Here is a 16,233-nt window from a genome sequence, read left to right as displayed (position 1 = left end):
TTAATTGAAGTATAGTTAATTTACAATGTTTTGTTAGCTTCAGGAGTACAGCAGAGTTATTCAGCGATATATATATATATATAACTGACTCTATATATATAAGTATATTCTTTTTCAGATTCTTTTCAATTATAGGTTATTACAAGACATTGAGTATAGTTCCCTGTGCTATACAGTAGGTCCTTGTTGGTTATCTGTTTAACATGTAGTAGTGTGTATATGTTAATCCCAAACTCCTAATTTGTCTCCCCCTCCATCTCCCTCTGGTAACCATAAGTTTGTTTTCTATGAGTCACGTCTTTTGTTAGCTAACTAGGTAGATTAATTCCTGCTAAGATTAGGAGTTGATTATGTTCTTACTATCTTTCCAAGGTAGAACAGATTTAAATTCTTTTCATGCCTTAACTTGGAAGTCCATGGTTCTAAATTATTTATATAATCTACGTGGACTCCTTATTTTAAAAGGTAAGAGACTGAAGTTTGTGAAATGACTGATCCCTCAAAGTTGCACAGCAAGCTTCAGCCAAGCCATCCTTGGTCTTTTGACTCCCAAAGGAGGGTCCACCATTGTACCTTCCATGGGAACTTCTGGCACCTAAGCAAGTGCTTGAGAAGAAATATTTGGGTTTGGGATGGGCATTTATTTTTGCCCTTGAGATCACACTTGTTTATTTTTGTTACTTTTGCTTTTGGAGACATATTCAAAAAAATTATCACCAAGATGTATGTTGAGGGGCTTACTGCCTATGTTTTCTTCTAGGAATTCTATGGTTTCAGATCTTACGTTCAAGTCTTTAATCCATTTTGGGTTAATTTTTTTGTATGGTATAAGATATTGGTCAAGTTTCATTCTTCTTTGCATGTGGCTCTGCAGTTTTCTCAGCACTCACTGTTTATTTATTTTAAAATTTTTATTTATTTTTTATTGAAGTATAGTTGATTTACAGTGTTGTGTCAGTTTCAGGTATACAGCAAAGTGATTCAGTTATCTATATATATTCTTTTTCAGATTCTTTTCCCTTATAGATTATTACAAAATATTGAGTATAGTTCCACATGCTATACAGTAGGTCCTTGTTGGTTATCTGTTTTATATATAGTAGGGTGTATATATTAATCCCAAACTCTTAATTTATCACTCCCTCCTTTCCTCTTTGGTAACATAAGTTTGTTTTTTATGTCTGTGGGTCTATTTCTGTTTTGCATATAAGTTCATTTGTATCATTCTTTTTTAGATTCCATGTATAAGCAATATCATATGATATTTGTCATTCTCTGTAGGGCTTCATTTAGTATGATAATCTCTAGGTCCATCCGTGTTGCTTCAAATGGCATTATTTCATTCTTTTTTATGGGTATTATTCCATTCTATATATGTACCACATCTTCTTTATCCATTCATCTGTCGATGGACATTTAGGTTGCTTCCATGTCTTGGCTATTATAAATAGCCAACACTATTTATTGAAGAGGCTATCCTTTCCCCACTATATATTTGTGACTCCTTTGTCATAAATTAATTGACCATATATGTGTGGGTTTATTTTTGGATTCTCTGTTCTTTTCCACTGATATATGTGTCTGTTTTTATGCCAATACCACACTGTTCTAATTACTATAACTTTATAATATAGTTTGGAAAGAAGATCCATCTATATGCTACCTATAAAATACACTTTATATGTAAGGACACACACAAACTGAAAGCAAAGGGATTGGAAAAGATATTCCAATCTTTTGCAAATGGAAATCAAAAGGAAGCTGAGTAGCTATACTTATATCAGACAAAATAGACTTTAAACAAGGAATGTAATAAGAGCCAAAGGTGGGTTTTATATAATGATAAAGGGGTCAATCCAACAAGAGGATGTAACATTTGTAAGTATTTATGCACTTAACCCAGAAGTGCCTAAATATATAAAGCAAATATTAACATTCCTAAAGGGAGAAGTAGTCAGTAATACAATAATAGTAGGAAACTTTAATACCCCACTACATCAATGGATACATCATCCAGACAGAAAATCAATAAGGAAACACTAGCCTTAAATGACAGATGAATCAGAGGAACTTAAGAGATATATATAGAACATTCCCTCTGAAAGCAATAGAATATATTCTTCTCAAATATATATGGAACATTTTCTAGAACAGATCGTACTTTAGGCCATGAAACAAGTCTTAATGAATTTAAAAGGATTGAAATTGTATCAAGCATATTTTTCTGACCACAGTGGTATGAAACTAGAAATTAATTACACGAAGGAAACTGGAACATTCACAAATGTAGAGATTAAACAACATGCTACTGGGCAACCAGTGGGTGAAAAAAGAAGTCAAAAAAGAAATGAAAAATTACCTTGAGACAAAAGAAAATGGAAATATAACATACCAAAATTTGTGGGATGCAACAAAAGCAGTTCTAAGAGAGGAGTTCATAGAGATAAGTGCCCATCTCAAGAAACAATCAGAGGCTCGAATAAACAACCTAACTTTACACCTTAATGAACTAGCAAAAGAAGAACAAATGAAGTCCAAAGTTAGTAGAAGGAAGGAAATAAAATTTAGAGCAGGGCTTCCCTGGTGGCGCAGTGTTTGAGAGTCCGCCGGCCGATGCAGGGGACGCAGGTTCGTGACCCAGTCCAGGAAGATCCCACATGCCATGGAGAGGCTGGGCCAATGAGCCATGGCTGCTGAGCCTGCGTCCGGAGCCTGTGCTCCACAATGGGAGAGGCCACAACAGTGAGAGGCCCGCGTACTGCCAAAAAAAAAAAAAAATTAGAGCATAAATAAATGAAATAGAGACTAAAAATACAATGGAGAAGATCAATGTAACTGCTTTTCTGAAGAGAGAAACAAATTGACAAGCCTATAGCTAGCTAGACTCACCAAGAAAAAAAGAGAGGACTCAAATAAACAATAAAAATGAAAGAGGGCATGGTACAACTGATACCACAGAAATAAAAAAGATCATAATTATTAGAAAATTTATTGTATGCCAAATCTATAAACTATACAAAATGTATCTTAGAGTTATAATGTATTACATAATTTCCCATTTATGATACATTTAAAAAATAATAACATTTGTTTTAACTTCCAGACTACACAAAATTCATAATGGCAAGAGATTTTAGTGGCAAGGCAATGACAGCTGGGATAAAATAAATGGATAACCTACAAAAGAAGGCAAATAATCACTATACTTCCTTTATTGTTTCAGTACATGCACCAGCATTTAATTAAACCAGCATAATCCTTGATGTGCAAATACAACTTCAGATGACCATGGCCATGAATGTGATCAGCTTTTTTTTATAAACATGGATGTATTTTCCTTTTGAGGAGTTGATGAGTACATTTCTGTTCTTATTGTACTACGTGATCCTGCAACTTTAATGGGCAGTAAATAAAGATGGCTTTCCACCTGTGTTTGAGTCTTGTATATAAGTTTCATTACTAGAGCAGGTGCACAAAATACTGCCTGCACAGTTTGAAGATCAAAAGTCATCTTTGCTCTAAGGCATATTGAATAGTTGATTTTGTGAAATGATCAGAAGTGCAGTGTTACTAAGGCAACCAGATGTTGTTCTCAAGGTTTTTCTTTTGGTGTGTAAGACCAAGAGAGTATATTTAGGGGCTGTAGGACAGTACATTAGAAGGAGTACCACTTTGGAGCCTGAATGACTTGGGATTGAATCCTGTCCACCTCTTACTTGCTTTGAAAATGGTGCTTAATAACACTGAGTCAACAGCTTATTGTGAAGAAGGAATACTTAGTACCAGGAACTGGTACATAGTAGATACTTAGCAAATGTATGTTTCCCCTACTTTTTTATCCACAGTCATGTGTTGAAGGAGAGGTAGAGGGTAATCCTTTTAGATTGAGTTGAGTTTCATACGTGGTTTGATTAAAATCAAACACATCTTCATTTTGTGAAATAATTCCTTAGAATTTTCAATTGATTACATGTTTTAGGTTATAAAAACCTTGAGTTGTTATATGCCACTCATAGTAAATATTAATAATTTAATGACAGTCATTTCTTCAAAAGATCACTCAGTGATTTAAGTATTTCATTCAAATCTGTGTCTTTTGTTCCCAATCTTATTTGACAAGACTTTTTTTAGATATAGTGTGCTAGTTTTTGAAATTTAATTTTTCTCATTCTCATTTTTCTCATTTTACTTTTGGCCCAATGAGATAAAATGAGAAAAGTTTTGAGAATACAGTTCCCAAATCTCTTTCCAAGTTATGTATTACTCATTACAATATTTCTGAAGGTCTTATTTTTTTTTTTTTTTTTTTTGCGTTACGTGGGCCTCTCACTGTTGTGGTCTCTCCCATTGCGGAGCACAGGCTCCGGACGCGCAGGCTCAGCGGCCATGGCTCACGGGCCCAGCTGCTCTGCGGCATGTGGGATCTTCCCGGACCGGGGCACGAACCCGCGTCCCCTGCACTGGCAGGCGGACTCCCAACCACTGCGCCACCAGGGAAGCCCAGGTCTTACGTTTTGAGAATCCTTACTGTCATCTGTGGCAGCTTTATAAAGAGCAAATTTTACTTTATTTATGCCTGTACACTATGAGTTAGACAGCTGTTCTGAATAATCCTGTAAGTAAATCTTGTCCCACCTGGATCAAAACCCACCCATGGCTTCCTGTTCCCCTCAAGATAACATTGAAGCTCTAACCACGGGCCACAAAGCTTCCCATAATGTGTAGAGCTCTCCCTACCCCACTACCTCTCCCTATAGTGGCTCCTACACTCTCCCCTTGTTCATGTCTGTTCCAAGGTCTTTGCACCAGGCTACATATACCTGGAATGTTCTAGATATTCACATTTCTCTTTCCTTCACATCATTTAGGCTCTCTCTCATAAATCACTTTAAAATAGAAAGGCCTGGGGACTTCCCTGATTGGTGCAGTGGTTAAGAATCTGCCTGCCAATGCAGGGGACACGGGTTCGAGCCCTGGTCTGGGAAGATCCCACATGCCGCGGAGCAGCTAGGCCTGTGAGCCACAACTACTGAACCTGCGCGTCTGGAGCCTGTGCTCTGCAGCGGGAGAGGCCGGGACAGTGAGAGGCCCGCGCACCGCGATGAAGAGTGGCCCCCGCTCACCGCAACTGGATAAAGCCCTCACACACAAACGAAGACCCAACACAGCCAAAAAAATTAAATAAATTAATTAATTAAATAAAAAAAAATAGAAAGGCCTCTTCTGACATCTCTGTGTAAAAAGCATCCCTTCATTCCACCTCTGTCTTCTTTCTTTTCTTAGCACTTTTATCGTCACTTGACATGTTATCATTATACCTCCATTTATTCCCCCACTAGAATATGAGTTCCTTGAGCACCATACATAGAACAGCACATAATAGGAGCTAAAAATACGTTGAATGAATGAATATTCTACCACAAGGAAGGTCTAAGTCATCAACTCAGCTGTTTCTAGAACCTGTGAATTCTCTGCCCCAGTTGCCCAGTGGACCTTGCCAAGCAGGGCGAAGAGTCAGTTTGCAGAGAAGGAGCTAGATAAGCTAAATCGTTAAGAACTGTTACATTATTCACTAATGTTCTACTACACTTTTTCCTTTACAAACAAAAGCATTTAAAAAAATTTACATAGTGACCTGATTAGTTTTAGCTTGATGTTACCCACTAGTTAATGATGAATCAGAAATATTTGGAGAAAAGTCACAAGTTTTGGGATGACTTAGTGTTTATTTGCCTATTTTTTCATCCACACTGTGATGCTTCGTAAGTCTGATTTACTGCTTTTTTCTTCATAAAGCTTATGACCCCCTCTCTTGGAGAGAGTTTGAGATTCAACCACTGCTTATGAACACATAGCTGTGATGAATATTCTGTATCAGGCCACCCAATCAGACCATCCTAACCATGCCCTCTGTCCAAGACTAAACTCTGGATGACATTATTTGAAATAATAATTAAGACTTTTCTTTCATTTAGACTCAATGATTGTAATTTTCTGAATCTTTTAATTCCCTTTTCTTAGCAGATGTGGTTAGCAGCCTAATTACTTAGCAACTACATTACTTTCTCAGTTCTTTAATACCCTTGCTAATACCTTCACCCACTTCAGAGTTGAAATTCCCTCAGTTTTATAACATAGCAGCTCAATTTCAATGTTCCTGAACCTAAGGAGGAGTATGATCTGAGGTCTATTTGGGGAATAATTTTCCAGTTTAGTTTTGTATTATTACCTTCCGTATCAAGTTAATTTCCCGAAAAGTGTAGGCTTTATGAAATGATTGCTTTGTAGGTATACTTTTAGAGAAAATCAAACTAATTTAAGATGAAATGTTAACTTACTTGACTCTATAGTCAAAAACTTTGGTATTGTTTTTTTTCTACTACCCCTACTCTCCAATCTCACTGTATGGAAGTTTCCATTTTGAGTGGTCTAGTGTGTTAACCCAGAGATTACTAGTGAATTTCCCTTTATTTTTTTTCCAGTGTGACATTACTCATGTGCCCGTTCCGAAGACACACCACACCAATAAAAAATAATTGAATCAAAATATGTTCATAATTTTTTAAAAGAAGGAATATTTTTCCCTTAGTAATAACCTCAAAGAAGCAAGATTTAATATTTATGGTTTTGAATTTTTGTCTATGTCAATATGAGAATTAAAGAATATTTCTTTATCCTTTCTAATCTAATATTGAGCATATTGGATTAATTGACAGGTTTGTTTTTGTAATTTTACTCCATCTGATACAATCTCATCTAATCTATAGGAACTTGAAGTTGACATTTATTTGTATGCCTTAAATCTGAAATTAACAGGTAATATCAGGGTAATAATGGTATTATATACTCATAGAATTCTAATGTGTTTATTAATCTCTACCAAGCATTAGTAATAGAGAAATTCATTCAGAAAGTTTACATTATTGTCCACTGTCTCAAGGATAAATTTATTAGACTGAATTTGTGAAAGAGCCATAAAGGCAGATAAAGGTAGCCCATCAGCTTCACTGAGCAGATTTTTCCAGTTAACGTGGATGAGCAAGGAAATTGACAAAAGGATTGACCCAGCTTCGGAGTGTTTTCCTGGAGGATGTAATGGAAGGTCAGGCACACTAAATATAAAAATATGGGTACCTTGGAGTCTGAAATTTCATGACTTATTTGAATTGAAAGTACCAGGTACTAGTTGAAGTAACAGCAATAGAACCATTCCTTAACCTTTGATAAATATAAAAGAAATGAGAAAGCTGTACTGCATATGTCTGTGTGGAGAATGTCTAGTTTGAGTTTTGATTAGCACTCTGATATTTATTATTAAATTTCTGATAATTTATTAATTGTCAAAAGTATAGTTTAATGACTTGTGAATAACAGGAAAAAAAACTTAACGGCACACACTTTGGTGCGAGCAAAATCAACTCATCTATGACAACCTTAGCAATTAATACACCTTTGAAAAAACTCCTAATGAGCATTTCTATATTTCAGGGTGCAGTTGGTCTTAAAGGTGAATTGGGTGCTCCTGGAATTCCTGGGGAAAAGGTATGTGGATCAGACCCTTGATTAAGCTTTGTAGCTATTTTACCAGGTTGTATCAGAGAGGAAGGGAAAATACATGGAACAAGTCTGGTATTTCGGGGGGCGGGGGGCAGTCAGCAAACTGTGACCCTGCAGGAGGGCTGCCAAAAATTCCTGCTGTATGATTTAGTAAATCAGGTTTTACTGGAGCACAGCCATGCTCATGGGTCTTCATAATGGCTAAGGCTGCTTTTGTGCCACACAGCAGTGTCTAGTAATTGTGGCAGAGATTCTAAGACATTTACTGTCTGGTCCTTTGCAGAAAACAGTTGCTTCAGAACATTAGTCATTATTCTAAGAGACCCAAAGTTTCTTAATTTCACTATTTTATGGTTGGTATAGTATCTTTCTTGCGGGGGAGGGTTACTTATTGATATGTTTTATCTTTTCTCTCTTTTTAAATTGAAGTCTAGGTGATTTACAAGGTTGTGTTAGTTTCAGGTGTACAGCAAAGTGATTCAGCTATACATATATATATATATATATATAAATCTATTCTTTCTCAGATTCTTTTCCCTTGTAGTTTATTACAAGATATTGAATATAGTTCCCTGTGTTACACAGTAGGCCCTTGTTGTTTACCTATTTTATTTATAGTATTGTGTATCTGTTAATCCCAAGCTCCTAATTTATCACTCCCCTATTTTCCCCTTTGGTAACCGTAAGTCTGGTTTCTATGTCTGTGACTCTGTTTCTGTTTTTGTAGATAAGTTCATTTGTATCATTTTTTAAGATTCCACAAATAAGCGACCACATGATATAGGATCTTTTAATATGTATTTCACTGCAGACATAAATAAACATTTAAAAATAAAGTATTGCATGAAATATGATAAATAAAAATACAAGAAATATATTTCAATCCATCAATAAAATGATTTTCACATTGTCTTCTCTAATACTGTAAAGATGATTCTAAATAATGAGTCCACTCACAAGAGGTTAGCATACTTATTCAGGAAACTTAAAAAAATTGTTATATTTGTAAATTAGACTGCAATTATCTTGTCTTATTTTTCACTTAGATTGTTGAATTATTAGAGTTTTACATATTGATGCTAAGAAAATTCTCTTCTTCACTAAAATAAATTTAACATAAATTTTCGTAGCTGTTCTAGCTGCACTAATTATCAAGTGAGTCCATTTTGCCTCACTATCTAGAGGGTCATGACCCCTGTGGTTATGAAGCTATCATTGTCACGAGGGGAACTGAAGCTGAAGTGGTAGGAGGTTCAGAGCTTATTTTCTGAGCCCTTCTTAAACGTGTCTCTGATATCTGACTGCTTCACTGATGTTGCTCTGTTTCTTTTAGAAATTATTCAGCCTGATATGCAAATTCTTTGCTCCTGTAAATGGTAGACTCAGTAAAACCCAACAAACTTTGTAAACAATGGTACCTTGCTGCAAGCTAATGATTATTTGGGCTGCTGTCCTCTTGCTTAATCTTTCTGATGACATTAAACGAAGACACTTCAATAAGTAAAAGTTCCTTCAGACACTTGTTTAAAGGTCTGAATCCTTCAAAATGCCATTTCCCCAAGAGAATACTACTTAATCACCTAACTCTTGAAGAGCTTGCCCAGTCCAAATTTGCTTTATATACCCATTTCACCAATCTCTTCCTAAAATATATTGTTCAGATTGTTTAGATTTCAGATCATTGGGATTTTAAAAATTACTTGAATATGGGAACTCTTTCCTTTTTTCTTTGCCAAGTACAGAATCATTGGAGAACTTGGACTATAAAATAGATTATTAGACTTCTTTTTTTTTTCGTATATCTTAGAGCTGAGTTATGCTACTTTTTTTAAAAATCAAATCATACATATGATTATAGAAACAGTAAAATGCCAGGCAAAATAGAAAAGACAAATTGAGAAAAGATAATTAGAACGTACATACAAGAGAGGGATTACTTATACCACCATATGAACAAATCTTTTTCTTTTTTATACAGGAGGTTCTTATTAGTCATCCATTTTATACACATCAGTGTATACACGTCAATCCCAATCGCCCAATTCATCACAGCACCACCACCACCCACTGCCGCTTTCCCCCTTTGGTGTCCATACATTTGTTCTCTACATCTGTGTCTCAATTTCTGCCCTGAAAACCGGTTCATCTGTACCATTTTTCTAGGTTCCACATATATGCGTTAATATACGATATTTGTTTCTCTCTTTCTGACTTACTTCACTCTGTATGACAGTCTCTAGATCCATCCACGTCTCTACAAATGACCCAATTTCGTTCCTTTTATGGCTGAGTAATATTCCATTTTAAAAATAATTTTATTATACATGTACCACGTCTTCTTTATCCATTCATCTGTCGATGGGCATTTAGGTTGCTTCCATGACCTGGCTATTGTAAATAGTGCTGCAATGAACACTGTGGTACATGACTCTTTTTGAATTATGGTTTTCTCTGGGTATATGCCCAGTAGTGGGATTGCTGGATCATATGGTAATTCTATTTTTAGTATTTTAAGGAACCTCCATACTGTTCTCCATAGTGGCTGTATCAATTTACATTCCCACCAACAGTATAAGAGGGTTCCCTTTATCCACACCCCCTCCATCATTTGTTGTTTGTAGATTTTCTTATGATGCCCATTCTAACTGCTGTGAGGTGATACCTCATTGTAGTTTTGATTTGCATTTCTCTAATAATTAGTGGTGTTGAGCAGCTTTTCATGTGCCTCTTGGCCATCTGTATGTCTTCTTTGGAGAAATGTCTATTTAGGTCTTCTGCCCATTTTTGGATTGGGTTGTTTGTTTTTTTAATATTGAACTGCATAAGCTGTTTATATATTTTGGAGATTAATCCTTTGTCTGTTGGTTTGTTTGCAAATATTTTCTCTGAGGGTTGTCTTCTCTTCTGAGGGTTGTCTTTCCGTCTTCTTTATGGTTTCCTTTGCTTTGCAAAAGCTTTGAAGTTTCATTAGGTCCCATTTGTTTATTTTTGTTTTTATTTCCATTTCTCTAGGAGGTGGATCAAAAAAGATCTTGCTGTGATTTATGTCAAAGAGTGTTCTTCCTATGTTTTCCTCTAAGAGTTTTATAGTGTCCGGTCTTATATTTAGGTCTCTAATCCATTTTGAGTTTATTTTTGTGTATGGTGTTAGGGAGTGTTCTAATTTCATTCTTTTACATGTAGCTGTCCAGTTTTGACAGCACCACTTATTGAAGAGACTGTCTTTCTCCATTATATATTCTTGCCTCCTTTGTCATAGATTAGTTGACCATAGGTGTGTGGGTTTATCTCTGGGCTTTCTATCTTGTTCCATTGATCTATATTTCTGTTTTTGTGCCAGTAACATATTGTCTTGATTACTTGTAAAGTAGTTTGAAGTCAGGGAGTCTGATTCCTCCAGCTCCGTTTTTTTCCCTCAAGACTGCTTTGGCTATTCAGGGTCTTTTTGTCTCCATACAAATTTTAAGATTTTTTGTTCTAGTTCCGTAAAAAATGCTATTGGTATTTTGATAGGGATTGCATTGAATCTGTAGATTGCTTTGGGTAGTAGAATCATTTTCACAATATTGATTCTTCCAATACAAGAACATGGTATATCTCTCCATCTGTTGGTATCTTCTTTAATTTCTTTCATCAGTGTCTTATAGTTTTCTGCATACAGGTCTTTTGTCTCCCCGGGTAGGTTTATTCGTAGGTATGTTATTCTTTTTGTTGCACTGGTAAATGGGACTGTTTACTTAATTTCACTTTCAGATATTTCATCATTAGTGTATAGGAATGCAAGAGATTTCTGTGCATTAATTTTGTATCCTGCTCCTTTACCAAATTCATTGATGAGCTCTAGTAGTTTTCTGGTGGCACCTTTAGGATTCTCTATGTATAGTATCGTGTCATCTGCAAACAGTGACAGTTTTCTTCTTTTCCAATTTGTAGTCTTTTTATTTCTTTTTCTTCTCTGATTGCCGTGGCTAGGACTCACAAAACTATGTTGAATAATAGTGGTGAGAGTGGACATCCTTGTCTTGTACCTGATCTTAGAGGAAATGCTTTCAGTTTTTCACCATTAAAAATTATGTTTGCTGTGGGTTTGTCATATATGGCCTTTATTATGTTGAGGTAGGTTCCCTCTATGCCCACTTTCTGGAGAGTTTTTATCATAAATGGGTGTTGAATTTTGTCGAAAGCTTTTTCTACATCTATTGAGATGATCATATGGTTTTTATTCTTCAATTTGTTAATATGGTGTATCACATTGATTGATTTGTGTATACTGAAGAATCCTTGCATCCCTGGGATAAATCCCACTTGATCATGGTGTATGATCCTTTTAATGTGCTCTGGATTCTGTTTGCTTGTATTTTGTTGAGGATTTTTGCATCTATATTCATGAGCGGTATTGGTCTGTAATTTTCTTTTTTTGTAGTGTCTTGGTTTGGTTTTGGTATCAGGGTGATGGTGGCCTTCCAGAATGAGTTTGGGAGTGTTCCTTCCTCTACAATTTTTTGGAAGAGTTTGAGAAGGATGGGTGTTACTCTTCTCTAAATGTTTGAAAGAATTCACCTGTGAAGCCATCGGGTCCTGGACTTTTGTGTGTTGGAAGATTTTTAATCACAGTTTCAATTTCATTACTTGTGATTGGTCTGTTCATATTTTCTATTTCTTCCTGGTTCAGTCTTGGAAGGTTATACCTTTCTAAGAACTTGTCCATTTCTTCCAGGTTGCCTATTTTTTTGGCATAGAGTTGCTTGTAGTAGTCTCTTAGGATGCTTTGTATTTCTGTGGGGTCTTTGTAACTTCTTTTTCATTTCTAATTCTATTGATTTGAGTCCTCTCGCTCTTTTTCTTGATGAGTCTGGCTAATGGTTTATCAATTTTGTTTCTCTTCTCAAAGAGCCAGCTTTTAGTTTTATTGATCTTTGCTATTGTTTTGTTTGTTTCTATTTCATTTATTTCTGCTCGGATCTATATAATTTCTTTCCTTCTGCTAACTTTGGGTTTTGTTTGTTCTTCTTTCTCTGGTTCCTTTAGTTGTAAGGTTAGATTGTTTATTTGAGATTTTTCTTTTTTCTTGAGGTAGGCTTATATAGCTATAAACTTCCCTCTTAGAACTGCTTTTGCTGCATCCCGTAGGTTTTGGATCATCGTGTTTTCATTGTCATTTGTCTCTAGGTATTTTCTGATTTTCTCTTTGATTTCTTCAGTGATCTCTTGGTTATTTAGTAACATACTGTTTAGCCTCCATGTGTTTGTGTTTTTTACGTTTTTTTCCCTGTAATTGATTTCTGACCTCATAGTGTTGTGGTCAGAAAAGATGCTTGATATGATTTCAATTTTTTTAAATTTACTGTGGCTTGATTTATGACCGAAGATGTGATCTATCCTGGAGAATGTTCTGTACGCACCGGAGAAGAAAGTGTAATCTACTGTTTTTGGATGGAATGTCCTATAAATATCAATTAAATTTATCTGGCCTTTTGTGTCATTTAAAACTTTGGTTTACTTATTTATTTTCATTTTGGATAATCTGTCCATTGGTGCAAGTGAGGTGTTAAAAGTCCCCCACTATTATTGTGTTATTGTTAATTTCCTCTTTTATAGCTATTAGCAGTTGCCTTATGTATTGAGGTGCTCTGATGTTGTGTGCATATATATTTATAATTGTTATATCTTCTTCTTGGATTGATCCCTTGATCATTATATAGTGTCCTTCCTTGTCTCTTGTAACATTATTTATTTTAAAGTCTATTTTATCTGATATGAGTATTGCTACTCCAGCTTTCTTTTGATTTCCATTTGCATGGAATATCTTTTTCCATCCCCTCACTCTCAGTCTGTATGTGTCCTTAGGTCTGAAGTGGGTCTCTTGTAGACAGCATATATATGGGTCTTATTGTTGTATCCATTCAGCGAGCCTGTGTCTTTTGGTTGGAGCATTTAATACATTCACATTTAGGTAATTATTGATATGTATGTTCCTATGACCATTTTCTTAATTGTTTTGGGTTTGGTTTTGTAGGTCCTTTTCTTCCCTTGTGTTTCCCACTTAGCGAAGTTCCTTTAGCATTTGTTGTAGAGCTGGTTTGGTGGTGCTGAATTCTCTTAGCTTTTGCATGTCTGTAAAGCTTTTGATTTCTCCATCGAATCTGAATGAGATCCTTGCTGGGTAGAGTAATCTTGGTTGTAGTTTCTTCCCTTTCATCACTTTAAGTATATCATGCCACTCCCTTCTGGCTTGTAGAGTTTCTGCTGAGAAATCAGCTGTTACCCTTATGGGAGTTCCCTTGTATGTTATTTGTCATTTTTCCCTTGCTGCTTTCAATAACTTTTGTTTGTCTTTAATTTTTGCCAGTTTGATTACTATGTGTCTCAGCATGTTTCTCCTTGGGTTTATCCTGTATGGGACTCGCTGTGCTTCCTGGACTGGGTGGCTGTTTCCTTTCCCATGTTAGGGAAGTTTTCTACTATAATCTCTTCAAATAATTTCTTGGGTCCTTTCTCTCTCTCTTCTCCTTCTGGAACCCCTATAATGTGAATGTTGTTGCGTTTAATGTTGTCCCAGAGGTGTCTTAGACTGTCTTCAGTTCTTTTCCTTCTTTTTTCTCTCTTCTGTTCTGCAGCAGTGAATTCCACCATTCTGTCTTCCAGATCACTTATCTATTCTTCTGCCTTAGTTATTCTCCTATTGATTCCTTCTAGTGTAGTTTTCCTTTCAATTATTGTATTGTTCATCTCTGTTTGTTTGTTCTTTAATTCTTCTACATCTTTGTTAAACATTTCTTGCATCTTCTCGCTCTTTGCCTCCATTCTTTTTTCAAGGTCCTGGATCATTTTCACTATCATTATTCTGAATTCTTTTTCTGGAAGGTTGCCTATCTCCACTTCATTTAGTTGTTTTTTGCGGGTTTTATCTTGTTCCTTCATCTGGTACATAGCCCTCTGCCTTTTCATCTTGTCTGTCTTTCTGTGAATGTCGTTTTTGTTCCACAGGCTGCAGGACTGTAGTTCTTCTTCCTTCTGCTGTCTGCCCTCTGGTCTAGACTTCTTTATTGTGGGGTGTAAAATAAGATTTAATTGGGTTTACACAATGAATAAAGGGAAAGTGGATAAAATTCTCCTGTTATATTTTAAAACAGAATTTACTAAGATTGGTATAAAATACTGTTAATTGGGGCTTCCCTGGTGGGGAAGTGGTTAAGAATGCACCTGCCAATGCAGGAGACATGGCTTCAAGCCCTGGTCCGGGAAGTTGCTCCCACGTGCCGCGGAGCAACTAAGCCCGTGTTCCACAACTACTGAGCCTGCGTGCCACAACTACTGAAGCCCGGGCACCTAGAGCCCCTGTGCTGCAATAAGAGAAGCCACCGTAATGAGAAGGTGAAGCACCACAATGAAGAGTAGCCCCCGCTCGCTGCAACTAGAGAAAGCCCGTGTGCAGCAACGAAGACCCAACGCAGCCCAAAAATAAATAAATACATAAAATGAGTCTAAAAATAAATACTGTTAATTGAATTTGGTGCAAATGAGGTGACATCTCTTGGATCCTATTTGTGGAAACCAGGCCTAAGGTGCTACTGACTGGCTGTGGAGGAGGCTCTTAGCTCTGAAAAGGAGTTCTCAGCAGGTGGGACTCAATACAGGAGCTAGAGAGTAATCAAGAGGCTCAACTGCTGCAGATGTTGATCAAATCAATCTTCATCAAGGACCGTGAGAGTAAGAAAGCAGCAGGCTGGGAAGTTAAACATGCAAGCCAAGGAATTCTCCAGAAAAAAATAGAGTTTCTTAGAAAAGCAAGGGCATTTTGGGCTGAGTGAAGGAGCTGGAGCAAGATGTGGTGTTCCAGACAAACACAACTCAGAATTAAAGATGCTGTTGCTTTTCCTAGAAGCCCAGATCTGTAGAAAGAATTTCATGAGATGATTCACCCAACACTCCACTTAAAGTAAAACTGCAGTAGATATAAGGGAATATACTAGCTAGCAGTGAATCACTTGGATGTAGTAATTCTGGGAATGGAAAGCCTCAGCCCTTTGGGCCCATTTGGTCAAACTGGTGACAAGAGTGAGTCTCAGAAGATCTGTGTGAAGACACTGTCTCCAGGGAACTTAAAAGCTGAAGTGTTCATCGACAGATCAGTGGATAAAGAAGATGTGGCACATATATTCAATGGACTACTACTCAGCCATAAATAACTGAGTTATTTATAGTGAGGTGGATGGACCTAGAGTCTGTCATACAGAGTGAAGTAAGTCAGAAAGAGAAAAACAAATACTATATGCTAACACATATATATGGAATGTAAAAAAAAAGGTTCTGATGAAACTAGGGGCAGTACAGAAATAAAGACACAGATGTAGAGAATGGACTTGAGGACATGGGGAGGGGGAAGGGTAAACTGGGACAAAGTGAGAGTGTCATGGACATATAAATACACTACCAAATGTAAAATAGATAGCTAGTGGGAAGCAGCTGCATAGCATAGGGAGATCAGCTCGGTGCTTTGTGACCACCTAGAGGGGTGGGATAGGGAGGGTGGGAGGGAGACGCAAGAGGGAGGGGATATGGGGATATATGTATACGTATAGCTGATTCACTTTGTTATACAGCAGAAACTAACACACCATTGTAAAGCAATTATACTCCAATAAAGATGTTAAAAAGAAAAAAGCTAACGTGGTG

General features: G+C 36.5%; 1 protein-coding gene across 1 annotated transcript in view; it reads left to right on the top strand.

Annotated features, from left to right (window-relative positions):
* The window catches only part of COL19A1 (collagen type XIX alpha 1 chain), a 352,057-nt gene that overhangs the window by 57,223 nt on the left and 278,601 nt on the right, over positions 1-16,233 (top strand). The window contains exon 9 of the mRNA XM_067702906.1: positions 7,489-7,542. Within this exon, the coding sequence (XP_067559007.1) occupies positions 7,489-7,542 (54 nt within the window). The remainder of the gene's footprint in view (positions 1-7,488; positions 7,543-16,233) is intronic.

This window comes from Pseudorca crassidens, chromosome 13, assembly GCF_039906515.1.
Source record: "Pseudorca crassidens isolate mPseCra1 chromosome 13, mPseCra1.hap1, whole genome shotgun sequence".
Classification (NCBI taxonomy): domain Eukaryota; kingdom Metazoa; phylum Chordata; class Mammalia; order Artiodactyla; family Delphinidae; genus Pseudorca; species Pseudorca crassidens.
The sequence above is the reverse complement of the archived record's forward strand: the minus strand, read 5'-3'. Positions and strand labels throughout refer to the sequence as shown.